At 39.8% G+C, this 14,046-nt stretch overlaps 2 protein-coding genes across 2 annotated transcripts; one reads left to right on the forward strand and one right to left on the reverse strand.

The window, feature by feature from the left end:
- Positions 1-409: 409 nt before the first annotated feature.
- Positions 410-1,409, forward strand: LOC103392015 (glycine receptor subunit alpha-2). Its single transcript, XM_025063822.1, has 2 exons — positions 410-560; positions 713-1,409. The coding sequence occupies exons 1-2, from the start codon at positions 441-443 to the stop codon at positions 989-991; spliced, it is 399 nt and encodes a 132-aa protein (XP_024919590.1). The 5' UTR covers positions 410-440; the 3' UTR covers positions 992-1,409.
- A 5,907-nt stretch (positions 1,410-7,316) lies between these two features.
- fancb (FA complementation group B) lies at positions 7,317-13,856 on the reverse strand. The gene is made up of 8 exons (XM_008328533.3): positions 12,745-13,856; positions 12,509-12,658; positions 12,037-12,126; positions 11,670-11,786; positions 10,985-11,157; positions 9,717-10,147; positions 9,398-9,638; positions 7,317-8,153 (listed from the first exon to the last, which is right to left on the reverse strand). Exons 1-8 carry the CDS (start codon positions 13,654-13,656, stop codon positions 7,751-7,753), a joined length of 2,517 nt encoding a protein of 838 aa, XP_008326755.1. The 5' UTR covers positions 13,657-13,856; the 3' UTR covers positions 7,317-7,750.
- Positions 13,857-14,046: the final 190 nt, after the last annotated feature.

Consider the following 14,046-nt stretch of genomic DNA (forward strand, 5'->3'; position numbering starts at 1 on the left):
TTGTTTTCCTTTCACCAGCATCTCAAGATTAAAATACCATCTCAATGCCCAACACGAATTTCTTGAATATTGAACCTGAACTTCTTTCTGCTCTTAAAATACCATCTCAGTGCCCAACACGAATTTCTCGAATATTGAACCTGAACTTCTTTCTGCTCCAACAAAATACAGAAAAATAAAAACATGATTTGTTTTGCCATGTTTAGAAATGTAAATATATATCCATTCATTATGATTAATCAACATCTACGCCTATGTACTTATTTTATAACAGCGATGGTCATTTAACATTCACAAAACAATTTGAACAAAAACAAAATCAAATGAATGTAAATATATCCATTATTTGGTGTTTCACAGATATTCTAATAATAGAAAGTCTAACACAGAACATTTGTTTTCTCTCTTAGGTTTCGTACGTCAAAGCTATTGACATCTGGATGGCTGTGTGTCTGCTCTTTGTATTTGCTGCCTTGCTGGAATATGCTGGGGTTAATTTTGTCTCCAGGCAACAGAAAGAGTTCCTTCGCCTGAGGCGAAGACAAAGGAGGAATCATAAGGTAGGCTGCCCAAGCTCCTCAAAATGAATTTTTGGTTGTCAAATTTTAACTATTAGTGACTTCCTGGGGGGGGGGGCAATTTCAATTTGTCTGCTGTAATTTATTTATTTTTTCCCCACTCTAAATTGAATCATTTTCTACTCTGCTTTCAGGAGGAGGAGCTGCGTGAGGGACGCTTTAATTTTGTCGGGTACAACATGAATCAGTGTCTGCCGGCGAAAGACGGCTCGGCTGTTAAGAACACCGCCCCGGCTCCGAACCCTCAACCTTCAGTCCCAAAAGACGTGGACATGAGGAAGAAGTTTGTGGACAGAGCCAAGAGGATAGACACCATCTCCAGAGCTGCTTTTCCTCTGGCTTTTCTCATCTTCAACATCTTCTACTGGGTGACCTACAAGATCATCAGACACGAGGACATCCACCAAAAATAGACTTAAAAAAACCCGACATCTATTTTTGAGTTCTCAGATTGAGAAAGGTTGAAGAAATGGACAAAATAGAAGGGAAAACACTTGAAAGACAAGGTACAAATGGAGGCACCATGATGGTCTCGTGTTCTTTCAGGGATAATGTTCCATTCAGTGTTCACGCGCCACACAGTGTCTGATGCACAGATGCTGAACATTTTAACTGCTGCACATTTTCCAAAGCAGTGTTTCTCAAATGGTGGGTAATGACTAAACAATGGCAATTAAGTCTGTGGGTTTCAAAAAAAAAAAAAATGTAAGTGTTTCCTTGTGTAAAACAAAACCATCTCTTGTACTTTTTGGTTCAGAGGGCGATGACGGGACATTTAGCCAATGTTAGCATAAAACCTGAAAATGTATTTGTTTTATTTTGGACTATATAAATCCCTATTATACAGTTGTTGTTTTTTTTATTACTGTATAATTTATTTATTTATTTATTTTAAAGTTAAAAATATGGTACGTAGTATTTTTGGTATTTTGTATTTGTAAACAGACATGCTTTTAGGTTTTAAGGTATTATTTTTTGCATATTACTGCAGGTTTTTTTTTACATTTGTTATTATTTGTATGTCAGTTGCTAACTGGAAACACGTACAGACAAATGATTACCAGCTAAGAATGGTTGACATCACTCGTCTCAACAAAAAATAACAAATAATGCATGATAAAATAATTGTCAGTGCCAAATATTTGAAATGTTTAAAAACAAAAAATCTAAAGTGGATTTGTTTTACGACATAGCCCTTCAAAAAAGAGTTTACTTGGTTAACTCTTACAGTCCCTCACTCCGTGACTTGGCTATGCTAAGATAAGCTAAACCTACGGAATCTTCCATTCTTCCTTCTTTTTCTTCCTTCCTCCTTCTATTTGTTTTTCTTTGGGTTTTAATGTCAAGAGGCAGAGTTTGTTTTTTGTTATTCCACTAACGACTGCCACAGTTTTTTTAAGACTCTGGCCAGGGGTGAAAGAGAAAGTAGAAGTGGAGCGCAGTATCACAGTAAATCAGCATTTCATGGAAATTCATGTTTCTACACTGTTGAATGGAACGTATTATAAAACTCAGGTAAAGTGAGAGTCGACCATTTGAGAACTACTGTTCTAAAAATATAGACGGAGGATTTTTATCTCAAGGTTTAACGTCACATGCTGGAAAAGACGGACCAAACCCCTTCACCCCCAAATTAACTATCCGAAGAAAACAAAACAAAGACAAAACAAACATTCCAGAGTTCGACAGATTTGTACTTGTACACTCAGACCGTTGACATTTTGTTATTGTTAAGGAGATCTTTCTTATCCACTCTATTTTTGACTGTTTTATAGTGTACTATAGTCACAGCATCACCTCGTGCGTTGAAATGGGGAAAAAACTGCAGCAAACATGGGAATGAAATACACAACAAGAAAGAAGATACTGTACATCGTAGGCGTCAGCGCAGGTTTCAGACATGAACGCGAACAAAGCGGATGAAAGGCTGAAAACAGATACTGCATTTTCATGAAAAAAAAACCCGAGGCCTTAGACATCAGAATATACAGTAGGGTTAGCCGATCGTCCTCTATGTTCCTCTAATTTCAAAACTTCTGTCTCCAGTAACTTTTCTACCTGTGCAAGAATTCAGACATAATTCTTCCAGTTACATTTTCTTCTCTGTGTGTATCATAAATACTCTCTAATAATTCAACAGTGCAATGTAAAATAAAACTGAATATTTGTGTTCCCTTTTTAGCATTATAATGTAATTGAATGAATTCAAGGCCTGTCGATGTTAAACCAAGTGTACGTTCTGAGCAGGTTTGAAGACAAGCCGTGAACACTGTCCACACTTCTACGAATTCATTCACACATATCATTTTCTTCACTTTCTGTACATAATTCATGTGTAATTTTCATTGTAATGAGGGGGAGACTCATGTTCAAATATACAGATATAAATAAGCAGTATATACATATATAAAGGTTATTGTATATGTCAACCTTTGTTGTGGAGAGGAGTTCCTCTCCTCCCCGGTGCGTATGCTGCTGAGATGTGATGTATGTCTGTGGAAGGATTCATGAACAACACCGAGATCTTCTCCTTGCACTCCTGATATAAATATTGAAGAGCTCCGTTTTATATATATAAATATATATATATATAGAAATGCTGTTCTTGAGGGGAAAGGGTCTATTTCTGCCATGTACATCAATAAAAAGGACTGTGCACCATGTTTCCTGCAACCCCATCTGTTTGTCCGTGTAAAGGAAACAGGTGAGAAGATTTGTCCTTGTGTTGCATTCGCTAGCATTAGTTGATAATTATATTGCAGTCCCAAAATGTCACTGACACTTTATATAAATAAATAAATACGTTGCCAAGTGAAGAGCATGAAAAAGTTGTTTTGTTTTTTTGGCCCGGTTGTAGATAAAAGCAAAAACGCCAAACACCGTCCGGGCTTCAAACCAAGCACATAAAGTCAGGCTGATGACACGTGCCATGCAGCACTGGCCCGCCTCGGGTGACGGGATAAGATCTGACAGCCAGTTTCCATTAATGCATGAGAATGGATTTCACTGTTCAACGCCACGATCCTATCAGCTGGGAGTCTTCAACAGGTTGGATACTGCTCTGGTGTTGCCACATGTGCACACAGTTACTGTACTGTATGTGCATTTTTTTTTTGCCAACACTTCAGAACAGTCACTGACGTTTGTTGCTAATTGAATATTTTCTTGCCTGTATGATCGTCTTTCATTTGAAAATGATGGAATAAAGTTGAAGAAGGCACTCACTCATGAGTACATAGGACTACTGTCATAGCTATTGTTTCAAAACAACAACATTTCTTGCTTTGTCTCCACTGCAATAGCTCTGTCCCTATAAGGGACTCTGCCCCCCGGTTTGGGAGCCACTGCGGTAAAGATATTTAATTCACAAGTGGCCAAAGATTGTAGATCCCACTGTATATCCAGAGTATTAAAGACCTGCCACCTCTCACCCGTTGTTTCACCCTGTGAGATGAAACAAAATACAAATTGCCGTCCTCAGAGATGAGATTGGCCACATAAGCATTAAACATATGGAGATAAATATCCTATAATGACATTATCAAAGCAATAATCCTGCTCATTATTATTGGTGAAGCCAGGATCCATCAACAATTAGTTGTAATGTAGACAAATACCCGTGGGAGGCTTATCCAAAAAGGGCTGCATCAGTAATCCTGTGTGTGTTTCTCCAAATGCTGAAAAACACGGGGATTATAAACCAATCAATGATACTAATCCTCACATGGAAACACCATAGAGCGAGGCTTTATTCCGCCGCACGTTATTGTCGCTGCTTTAATATTCAAAAGTCAAATAGTATTTTCAATTAAAGTCAGAATAAAGAAGCATCATTTGCGGCGCGTAATGTGTTCAAGAGGGAAAACAACTTTCGCCTCCTTCATTAAGGTTTAGTCAGGCTGCTTTCAGGGCTCTGGGAGAGGCACGAAGTGGGGGTTGCCATAGCAACTGCACAGCAATGGATGAAGCTAATGTGACTATGAAAAAGCAGGACATTAATGAAGGTAAAGACATTGGTGTATGCCTTTAATAAAAAAAAAAACAAGTAAGGCACTACGTTATAATTATGACTGCATTATGCAAACAATAAAAACCTTTTCCCTGGGGAATATTCAGACAGTAACGCTTCCTCCGACATCATCACACTATACAGATAAAACATGAAGATGCTACAAAGACACAGGGCACTTCAGCCACAGACATGCTGTTGCTGGGCACCATCGCCAGATGGATCCTTTCAGGCAGACTTCGTTTGAAGCAAGACTCTTTCTTCATGCAGAGAAACATATTATTTCTAATAGCAAAAGATTTTAGAAGCAATTTTAACGTAATGTCACATTGGCCAAACACAACTTTGGTTAATCTTAGCAATGTAGAAGAAGACCAATAAGCATGGAGGGGAATGTTAAACTAAATTCCATAATCTTTACACCTGTTAGCATTAATATGTACTACTAATAGAAATCCATTAAAATAAGCATGTTTACTGTAAGGAATATCTACAATACAATCATGTCCTTAGAGATCAGGTTAGCACAGTCAGCTAAGCTGCTATGTTAGTTTCAGCATTGAAGCCCTATGTTCAACTGCTATGTTAGTTTCAGCATTGAAGCCGTTTTATATGAACCACAGCACTACACTGGAGGCTCTATATTTGCAGTACAATTACAACCAGGATTGTTGTCTTTACTGTATGAAGAGAACACACTTATGTTGTAGACAAAATCAATGTTCTCATACTCTGGTTTGTTGACCCGCTGAGCTCCAGAGTCCAGAGGACAGGAAACCTCATGACCTTAATCAATAAGAGTCAAATACAAGCAAATAGCAGGGCAGCTTCCTCATCATGCAGCGTCGATGTTAACGTGGTTTAGCGGCGCACCTCATTATAATGGATGAGTCAACTTTGTGCTATTGAAAGTGCAGAGTTAAGATTCAAATGTAAACAAAGAGGGTAATCAATTCACATTACAACCACACTTAATGCTAGGTTAGGTTGTCTAAAATACAATTTTATACAATAGATAACAACGTTATATCTCAACCATGGATGTCTGAAAACAGGCGACATCTTGAACTCTATGTCTCGATTCCTTTTTGGAATAAATTCAGCCAAGTGTGGAAACAATGCAGCCTACTTCAGCCTACTGCTCCGACTTAATAGAACTTCACAGGCAATAATAAGAAGACAAAACATATATTTTACTCTGTGTGGCAGTCGGGGCTGTGGGGAAACACCACCACAGATTACTTTTTCTTTTCTTCATGTGAGATCTACTTTGCCACCAGCTATTTACTGTTGTTATTTACTATATTGGTCCACAATTCAGTTTCTTTCTCACCAGCATTGGCAGCGGTTTGTGACCGAGGTCAGATTTCCATCAGTCTGTGAAGCAGTTATGGCAGAAAGCAAAGCGAGGTTTCACAAATGCAGTTATTTCGCACGTTTGTTTTTTTCTGAATGGTTGGAATTGAGAAGCAAAACCGGAGCGTCAATGAGCAATTGCACAACCCATCAAAGATATTTATTGGTCTGAATTATAGTTTATCATCTGACAGCTACAGTTTTACCAGTATATTATGGGGAAACACCAGCATTTGAAGTAATTATATTTAACTGTTGTTTTGAAGGAGACCTGCGGCAACGATTCCAGTGGAAGCTCTTGTGTGCAGTGGTGCAGAAACATTAATAAGAGCATAAGAGGGAGAGAATAAATTAGTCGCGCACACACACACACAGAGAGAGAGACAAAGAGACGAGGTGTGGCGGCTTCTGGAATAAACAAACCAAAAAGGCACATTTTGGTTTATCGCTGCCCAGCAGGGAAGAGAACAACACTCCAGAGAAGTGGTTTGGGTAAACACGTCAGGTCAAGCTGATAAACTTTATTTACCCATCAAAGACCATGTTATATGGAAGGATTTCATGTTTGCTTTGGTGATTGGCCTTTTCACCAACAGCACAGACAGACTGAGAAGCATCGCAGCAGAAACAGAATCCACACACACACACACAAATACACACACCCATCAGAACACACACACAAGACACATCTGGACTGCAGGCCGGCCAGGTCCTCAAACATTCAAATCTGTCCTTTGGCCTTCAGCTGATTCAGCAACCGTTCAACTAGATATCAAAATACAGACTGGAATAAAACATAATGTGATTGGGTTAGGTAATACAGGCTTTTACTGTAGTACTGTGATAAATTAGTAATACGGCCTTTTACTACAGTACTGTAATGAGTCAGCAACACAGTACTTCATTTTAGTACTGAAAGAGGTTGGTCAAACAGCCTTTAAATGTAGTACTGTAACTGGTCTGTAATATAACCTAAAAACTCTGGTACCATAATAGTTATATAATTACAGTAAATATGGTATTACTGTATAAAGTAAAGCTGCAGTAAAGCTGTGTATAACTGTGTTATAATAAGTTAGTAACACAACCTGATAAAGCAGCACTGTAACAGGTGAGAAACACAGCCCATCACTGTACACCATTAATGGCATGCTAATACAGTCTGTTACCTGCATTATAGTAATAGGTCAGTTACACAGCCTGTTACTGTATTAGAGTACTTTATATTGTTTACATATATATGAATATAACCTTAAGGAAAAAAATACTGTAAAGACCCCAGTGAGCAGATGTAACGTATTGTGCACGTTGGTCTTATATCTTTACTCACAGCACAGTTTCTCAGTGAATGGAGACAAGTGGGCTCTGTCAAAAACAAACAGCAGCGACCAAAGCAGACGTTAAAGAGCATTTTTGAACAAAGGGTCGAGTGGGACACAGACAGACGAAAGGGCAGATCAGAGATGTAGCCTTGCATCAGTATCAGACTAAAGTTGGGAAACCTGGGAGGTGAACCATTGGAGACAGGCAGCAGCTCCATACAGCAAATGGCACTCAGGAACCCCAGAAGACTCTCTGAGAGCACACACACACACACACACACACACACACACAGAGTTGAGCTAAGCAACAGGCACAGCCTATTAGTTTGGGAGAAACGGACAAAAACAAACAAGAAGATCCATCTCTATCCACCTGACACATTTCACTGTTCAAGGCTTTTTTTTCTTCCTTCTAAAAGGACCAAACGGATGATAAGGAAGCAGGCACATTAATTGGACTCTGCAAAAAAAATAATAACTGGAAATCAGTGAAGCAGAGCTCCTTGTGTTTCTAGAAGAGCTGCCAAATCCCCATTGAGCTGGACTTTGCACAGCCTTTGGGTCAGCTGACGGTACCTCCCCAAATCCACTAGGGGGCTCAGTCTCCTCCTGCTCCTCTCCACATCCTGCTGCCATTTTTCTCTGCACCTCTGCAGCCCCTCCACTGATGAGGACTCCGGGGCCTCATTAGAGCCCGAGTTCAAATTTTCCTCTTTCTGAGCAAAAAGCGATGACAGAGAGTCTCTGAGTGACCCCACCTCGAGCTCCAGAGTCTGAGGAAATATCTGAGCTGCACCATGACCTCCTGTGCTCCTGACAGGGTGGACAGTGCAGGACATTGGGAGGTGGGACATGAGACAGTCCAGGAACTTGAGCATCTGCACCTGGCTGGAAATGGACACCAGGGTCAGAATTGTCAGGTCAAATAAAAATTTCATCAGTTCATTCATTTATTCATTAAATTCCATTTTTATCATAAGAAGCTGTAACTATTTATATAATCATTGTTCTGTTTGAATCTACTCTGACAACAATATTGAAAGAAACTATTAACGTCACGTAAATTAGGTAAATTATAATGATAATATCATGATACAGCGATTCTGTGATAATCGATATGTTGCGTTAATTCCATCTAGGAAACATCTGCACAGTAAAAGGTCTGCATGTACAGGTATAACTGAAGCCTCTCTGTGTTTGCAATATATTTTAATTGTTTTTAACAACAAACCACGGTGTTGGGATTGTTTTGAAATGAAGGCGTCACTCACAGTTAGGTCAAAAGTCAGAAAAATACACAGACTGGAATAAGAACATGGAGTTAATACGGCTGTGTTTTTTCCCCGAGTATTTCTGAGCCTGTTTTTGTTCTCAGGCACAAACAGGAACACAGTGTTTCTTTCATTTCACTCGGCTGCAAAACATCAATAAACAATGAGTCAAAGAAATATCAATATCTTCTGTTAACCCTCAGGGACAAACAAAAACTTTGTTTTGATAAAAATGACTAAACATAAATAAAGAAAACTTTCAAATTCACAAAATGCATTTCCATCAGAGCCATTGTTACACTTTCTGAAAAAGCTGTAATTTGAAAATGGATCTAAATAGTTAAAATAAGGCAACATGACAAAGAAGAAACCTCATTGCTTTACTTACTGAATAATTATATTTTTATACATATTCTTAAAATGGAATCCTTAAAAGAGGTCAAACAAAACAGAAACAAAAGATCTAAAGTTAACCACTGGGTCACATGTTGTTTTGATTATTTGGGAACTGGGAATCACTGTCTTAAACCTTATTGAGATCAATAGTCAGCAGTTACTGTTGTCTGAGTCTCCCCTGGATCTGGACTGTAGGCCGGCCAGTGGTCAAATGTCAAGAGAGCCCATTACTGTGTTACATTAATGGGTCAGTAATACAGTATTTTTAGTATCAGTAATACTGCCTGTTACTGTAGTATAGACAAGTCAGTAATACTGCCTGGTACTGTGTTACAGTAAGAGGTCGGATCAACAGCCTGTTACGATATTACAGTTAAACATCATTAATACTGCCTGTTACTGTATTACAGTAACAGTTCACTAATCAAGGCTATTTCTTGTTTGTATGAATCAAAAAGGATTTACCTGGAGTGGACAGACAGTTCCCCGTTAAAAGGGTTTATCTGACGCCAGTGCAGCAGCATGACTGATGACTGAACTGAAGAATTGAACAGCAGATACTGAGGACTCACGTCCACCCTCCTACATCCTGCTTTTTTCTGAATCCAGCCGTCTATGTCACCTAAGCTCTGATCAGGAGAGTTGATGTGGAAGACCCATCGATCCAGCAGCGTCAACAAACACAGGAGGTCTTCTTCAATCTCCTCTGCACACACAAAAAGGTGGGAATACTGTCATGACAATACCTACGAACATCCCCACAATCAATGTTGTGTGAACATACCTGTTGTGAGGCTGGGGTTTTGCAGTAATTGGCTTTGGAAATGATTGTGGATGCCCACCGTGACTTCACCACACTGAAGGACAACTGGTGTCGAGGCGGTAATGAAAGAAAAAGCCTCTGGTCTCTGGACGTAATGGAGCATGACACGGCACTTGACACAGTCAGAGTTCAAGAGAGGAGCCAGTCTGGCCACAGCGGTCACAGCCATTCTGCATGTGCTGAGATCATTGGCTGTGCAGGCATCGTGTGGCTTTTTTCTTTTGGCTGCAGGCTCTAGTGATACAGAAGAGGAAGAGGAGGAGGAGGAGGAGGTGGAGGTAGAAGGGCCCGGTGTGGGGAGCAACAACACTTGGCTCGTGGTCTGGATGACTGCAGGCGTTGAGCTCTGGCCTGTCTCTGTCAGAATGGATAAACTCACGTTGGCCACTGGTCTGGAAGAAGAAATAACACATCACTAACAATCAGAGTAGAACTCAAATACAGAACAGGGCTGTGGTGTTTGAATGAATGAGTAACACCACTGCTCTCTCTTTTTGTACTGTTTCAGTATCAATCTTCATCCAAATATTGATTGTTTATCATCTTTTCTCAAGCCTTATTAGGAAGAACTAAAACCAACATTGTGCAGTTTTGTTAGGTCGTTGTGAACGCGGACTGTGCGAGTGTGGGTAGGTATCTGCCTTTCACCTCACTGGTCCACTTTGTGTGGTAGGAGCAACCAAGTGGTCGTTGGATCTAATTAGTTCTTGCTGCCTTCTCTGACAGAAGCAGCTAACAGCAGTGCATCCCCTCAACACCTGCATTAACAGGTTTGTCGGCGAGCGTGGTCTATTAACACCTGCTAAAATACACTCCAGAGCAGTGCTACAACAACACAGCTTCATAATGAGGAATATCAAGGTACACATTTTCTTTTTATCTGCTGATTAGAAATCCAAATCAAATGAAAGTCTTTCTGTCTCTTGGCTCTTGTTTTTTTTTTTATGTCCAATGTCTGTCACTGCAATCCTGAATCAGTTAGAAAACTACCACAATGTGCCACTAGAGACACTGGGTTCTTTAGGGACACAGGCTTTAAATGGGCCCCCGCAGTCATAATAAAGTAATTAATCTGAACAGAGACACTGTGATCAGTAACAAACTGTAGTCACTTAAACCTACCTAAACATATCAAAACAACTGTGCTGTAAAACAGCTATTGGCCTGCTTCAAAAATCATCAACAACATTCGCTCAGACAATAACAGAGTAAAAAGAAAACTTGTTTACACAGAGCTGTCAGTCATCAGCATCACTCCCACAACCACATGGTCCTCCATGATTCGATGCCACAGCTTGTCAATGTGAGGTAAGTTAGAGACTACAGGCATGTCCTCCATCTTTTCTTCTAAGTGCTCGACCTTTGACTCATCCCCAGAGTCCCACAGAGCAACAAGGTCTTCCTGGGCAGAGTAAAGCATTGATAGAATTGAAGTAAAATTGACATTAAAAAACTGCAGTGCGGTGTTGTTTTGTCGCCCGAAGCAGCATAAGCATTAGCAGTGAGGCCTCGTGATATGCTACTTTAAATATGACAAATCGACAAACAAGCGAGACGTGCGAATGAAATGTGTGTGTGTGTGTGCGTGGAGCGGGTGTCGGGTTTAAAAACAAATCAGCAAAACATAGAAATATATACATAAAGAAATATGTTGTTTGTTTGACCTCAAAGTCAGTTGTGTATTTTTGTTTTAGGGCTCTGGATGCAAAAGAGAGTAAAAGCACAAAACAGGCTACGTATGAATCACACTGTTGTTGTTATGTCGCAAAACTGAAAAAGAGACAAAAAAAAAAAGACTGTTTTCTGATATCAGTTATGCAGAATGGAAGGCAAGAGTTCATGATGGAAATAAAGGCCTGTTTGATCCACTCAACAAAGAAAGCGACAGTTTTACATTTGCATACAGTGCAGTACCTGCTCAGGTGGTGAGATAGCAGCTTTTCCTTCAGCCAAGGCTTCGACTGACTGCTGTAAAACTCTGTCTTTCACCTTCACTTCTCTCTGAAGCCCATGGAGAACAGTCAGTCCACTCTGGTAGGAAGAAATAATTCTTTAAAAAATAATAATAATAATATACAGAGCCAACGTGCAGAATTGGTTTGGAAAGGTTTAACAAACACCACCTGCAGGCCACTAATCATTGTATAAAAAAGTCCCATTATAATTTATTTTTAATGTATGGTACAAAAGGCAAACTAACAGTGATTCAAGGAAGGGGTTAAGAGTGAATTAGGTAACCCAAAATGACCCCTTATGCATATATTTTGAAAAGGTCGTTCACCTGGAGTCTAGACTCTAAGGCTTGAAGAGCAAGATGATTGCTGTCGGGTGGAAGAGAAGATCGCTGAGGTGATTCAGTGTCTTGTCCCGACTGAAAAACAAAATTAGAAGGATGCACCAAATCATAAAAGAACAATTTTATAGGCTGATAATAACCTTCTTTGGTCACATGTTACCTTTCACTACATGAGACAACTGACACATGTTCTGCTATTTGTGATCAAACAACCAGACTTAAAGCAATGCACAATAAACAGGTTCCAAGCAAATATAGTATAGTAGCTACAAAGGGGGTTTGTTATCAACATAAAGAACACATGTCAGAGATAAATCCTAGTAATCGGTAAAAGACACAGACATGTTAAAGTAAAATATATGTACATAAAATACATACACATATATTATGTATAAATATGTTAATTATGTAAATTAAATTTTGGTTTTGTATAGAAGTAAGACAAAATATGGCTTACAGAATATGAAATCCCGCAAAGATCAGTGATAAGGAAGCTCTCCAGAGGATGGCCTTCTTTATTGTTTTTAAAAATTAACATCTGATCTGTTCCACATCCCAGAAAGTCATCAACATGAACGGAGCTGACGCCTGACCACTGAGAGGCAATCTGTGAAAGACAGTTCACTTAAACATGGGTCTATTAAACACATAAATCAGAGAAAGTTTATAAAATAATCCACCTGTGTTACATACTTGAAATGTCTCCTTCCACAATGCACAAACATGCCCCTGGTGAAAGGACACAACAAACAGGCATCCATTCCTCCCAGTGTTTACCAACTGGATCTCTTCAGCTTTCTCAAAAGGCAGCGCACATACGTCTTTAACTGTCCCATTCAGGAAAAGGACGAGCTGCTGATAAGAAGTCGCTGCGACCACCGTGGATTTCAGGATGTTGTCCACTTTCTCAGCAGACAACACCAAGATACACTGCGTGATTGAAATGTAAGGGTGCGGTAACATTTGTGCACCATCAAACTCAAACTCTTGTCCATTTTGCACAATATAGGCCATGGTTTTGTTTGGGGTCTGAAAGTGTTTACTTTGTACACCGAGTACAAATATTTGTCCTTGACAAGAGTAGGGTTCTGCAACAACACTGTGGGACATCTTGGCAGGAATCTGCCTCACCTCACCTGCCTGAAGGCTCTTATAAAAGACATTTTCAGCGTGTCTCCATAACACAGTGGGACCCTGGAGGATGGACACGTCACCTTTTATCTCATAAGGAAGTTTAAACTCAAAGCAGAGCCTCGGTCTGTAGTCTGGGCTGCTCAGTGTGAACAGAGAGTACTTGAAATTCTCTCCTTTCACACTCCTGCGTGTCACCAAAACACACGCTGAAGAGACTCTCTTCCTAAAGTCTGCGGCACATTTACATTTCACAATGTCCAGGTGACAGGAGGACGTTTTTTTGCAGATGACAGCTGCACCATGCGCTGCCTTCAGCAACCTGCTGCTCTCCTTTTTGAATAAAAAGCAGCAGAACTCCAGCTCACCTTCGTTTGTGCCCGAGGCTTGTTTGCATTGAAAGGAGATTATTTTTCCACAGTGTGAAATGCGACTGCACTGAAAAGACGGGTCTTCTGAGTGCAGTCTCTCCATGATAAAGAGAGACGCACATTACTAGTTCCGACTTCTCAAACAGTGACAGCTAGAGCAAACGTTGAAGCGGAATTTCCACGTTCGTACATGACTTATATGACAAAACTGCCGCAAAAGTGCAAAAAGTGAATACCAGTCGCTGTAGGTGACAAACTTTTACTAGGTCGATTTACCAGTTTCAGCCACGCGCCACCAGAAAGTTAACACTTCCGGTTAGGTGCATTCTGGGTAAGATATGGTAAACAAAATGCGATTTGGCTATTTCAACAAAGAGTTTGAGAGTACTTTTTTAACAAATAGATCAAGACTATGCATAATGCATTCGATGGGGGAGAATATTGGATGAAAACAACTAGAATACGCAAACCCTTTCTTTTTATAGACTAAAGT

Source organism: Cynoglossus semilaevis, chromosome 16, assembly GCF_000523025.1.
Source record: "Cynoglossus semilaevis isolate Cse_v1.0 chromosome 16, Cse_v1.0, whole genome shotgun sequence".
In the NCBI taxonomy this organism is placed as follows: domain Eukaryota; kingdom Metazoa; phylum Chordata; class Actinopteri; order Pleuronectiformes; family Cynoglossidae; genus Cynoglossus; species Cynoglossus semilaevis.

Excerpts from the sequence above, each read along its gene's own strand:
- LOC103392015 (XM_025063822.1), top strand. The coding sequence starts at position 441 with ATGGCTGTGTGTCTGCTCTTTGTATTTGCTGCCTTGCTGGAATATGCT. Across the intron at positions 561-712 it reads GACAAAGGAGGAATCATAAG|GAGGAGGAGCTGCGTGAGGG; the intron begins GTAGGCTGCCCA and ends CTCTGCTTTCAG.
- fancb (XM_008328533.3), bottom strand. The coding sequence starts at position 13,656 with ATGGAGAGACTGCACTCAGAAGACCCGTCTTTTCAGTGCAGTCGCATT. Across the intron at positions 11,158-11,669 it reads CTATCTCACCACCTGAGCAG|GAAGACCTTGTTGCTCTGTG; the intron begins GTACTGCACTGT and ends TACTCTGCCCAG. Across the intron at positions 8,154-9,397 it reads GAACTGTCTGTCCACTCCAG|CCAGGTGCAGATGCTCAAGT; the intron begins GTAAATCCTTTT and ends GTCCATTTCCAG.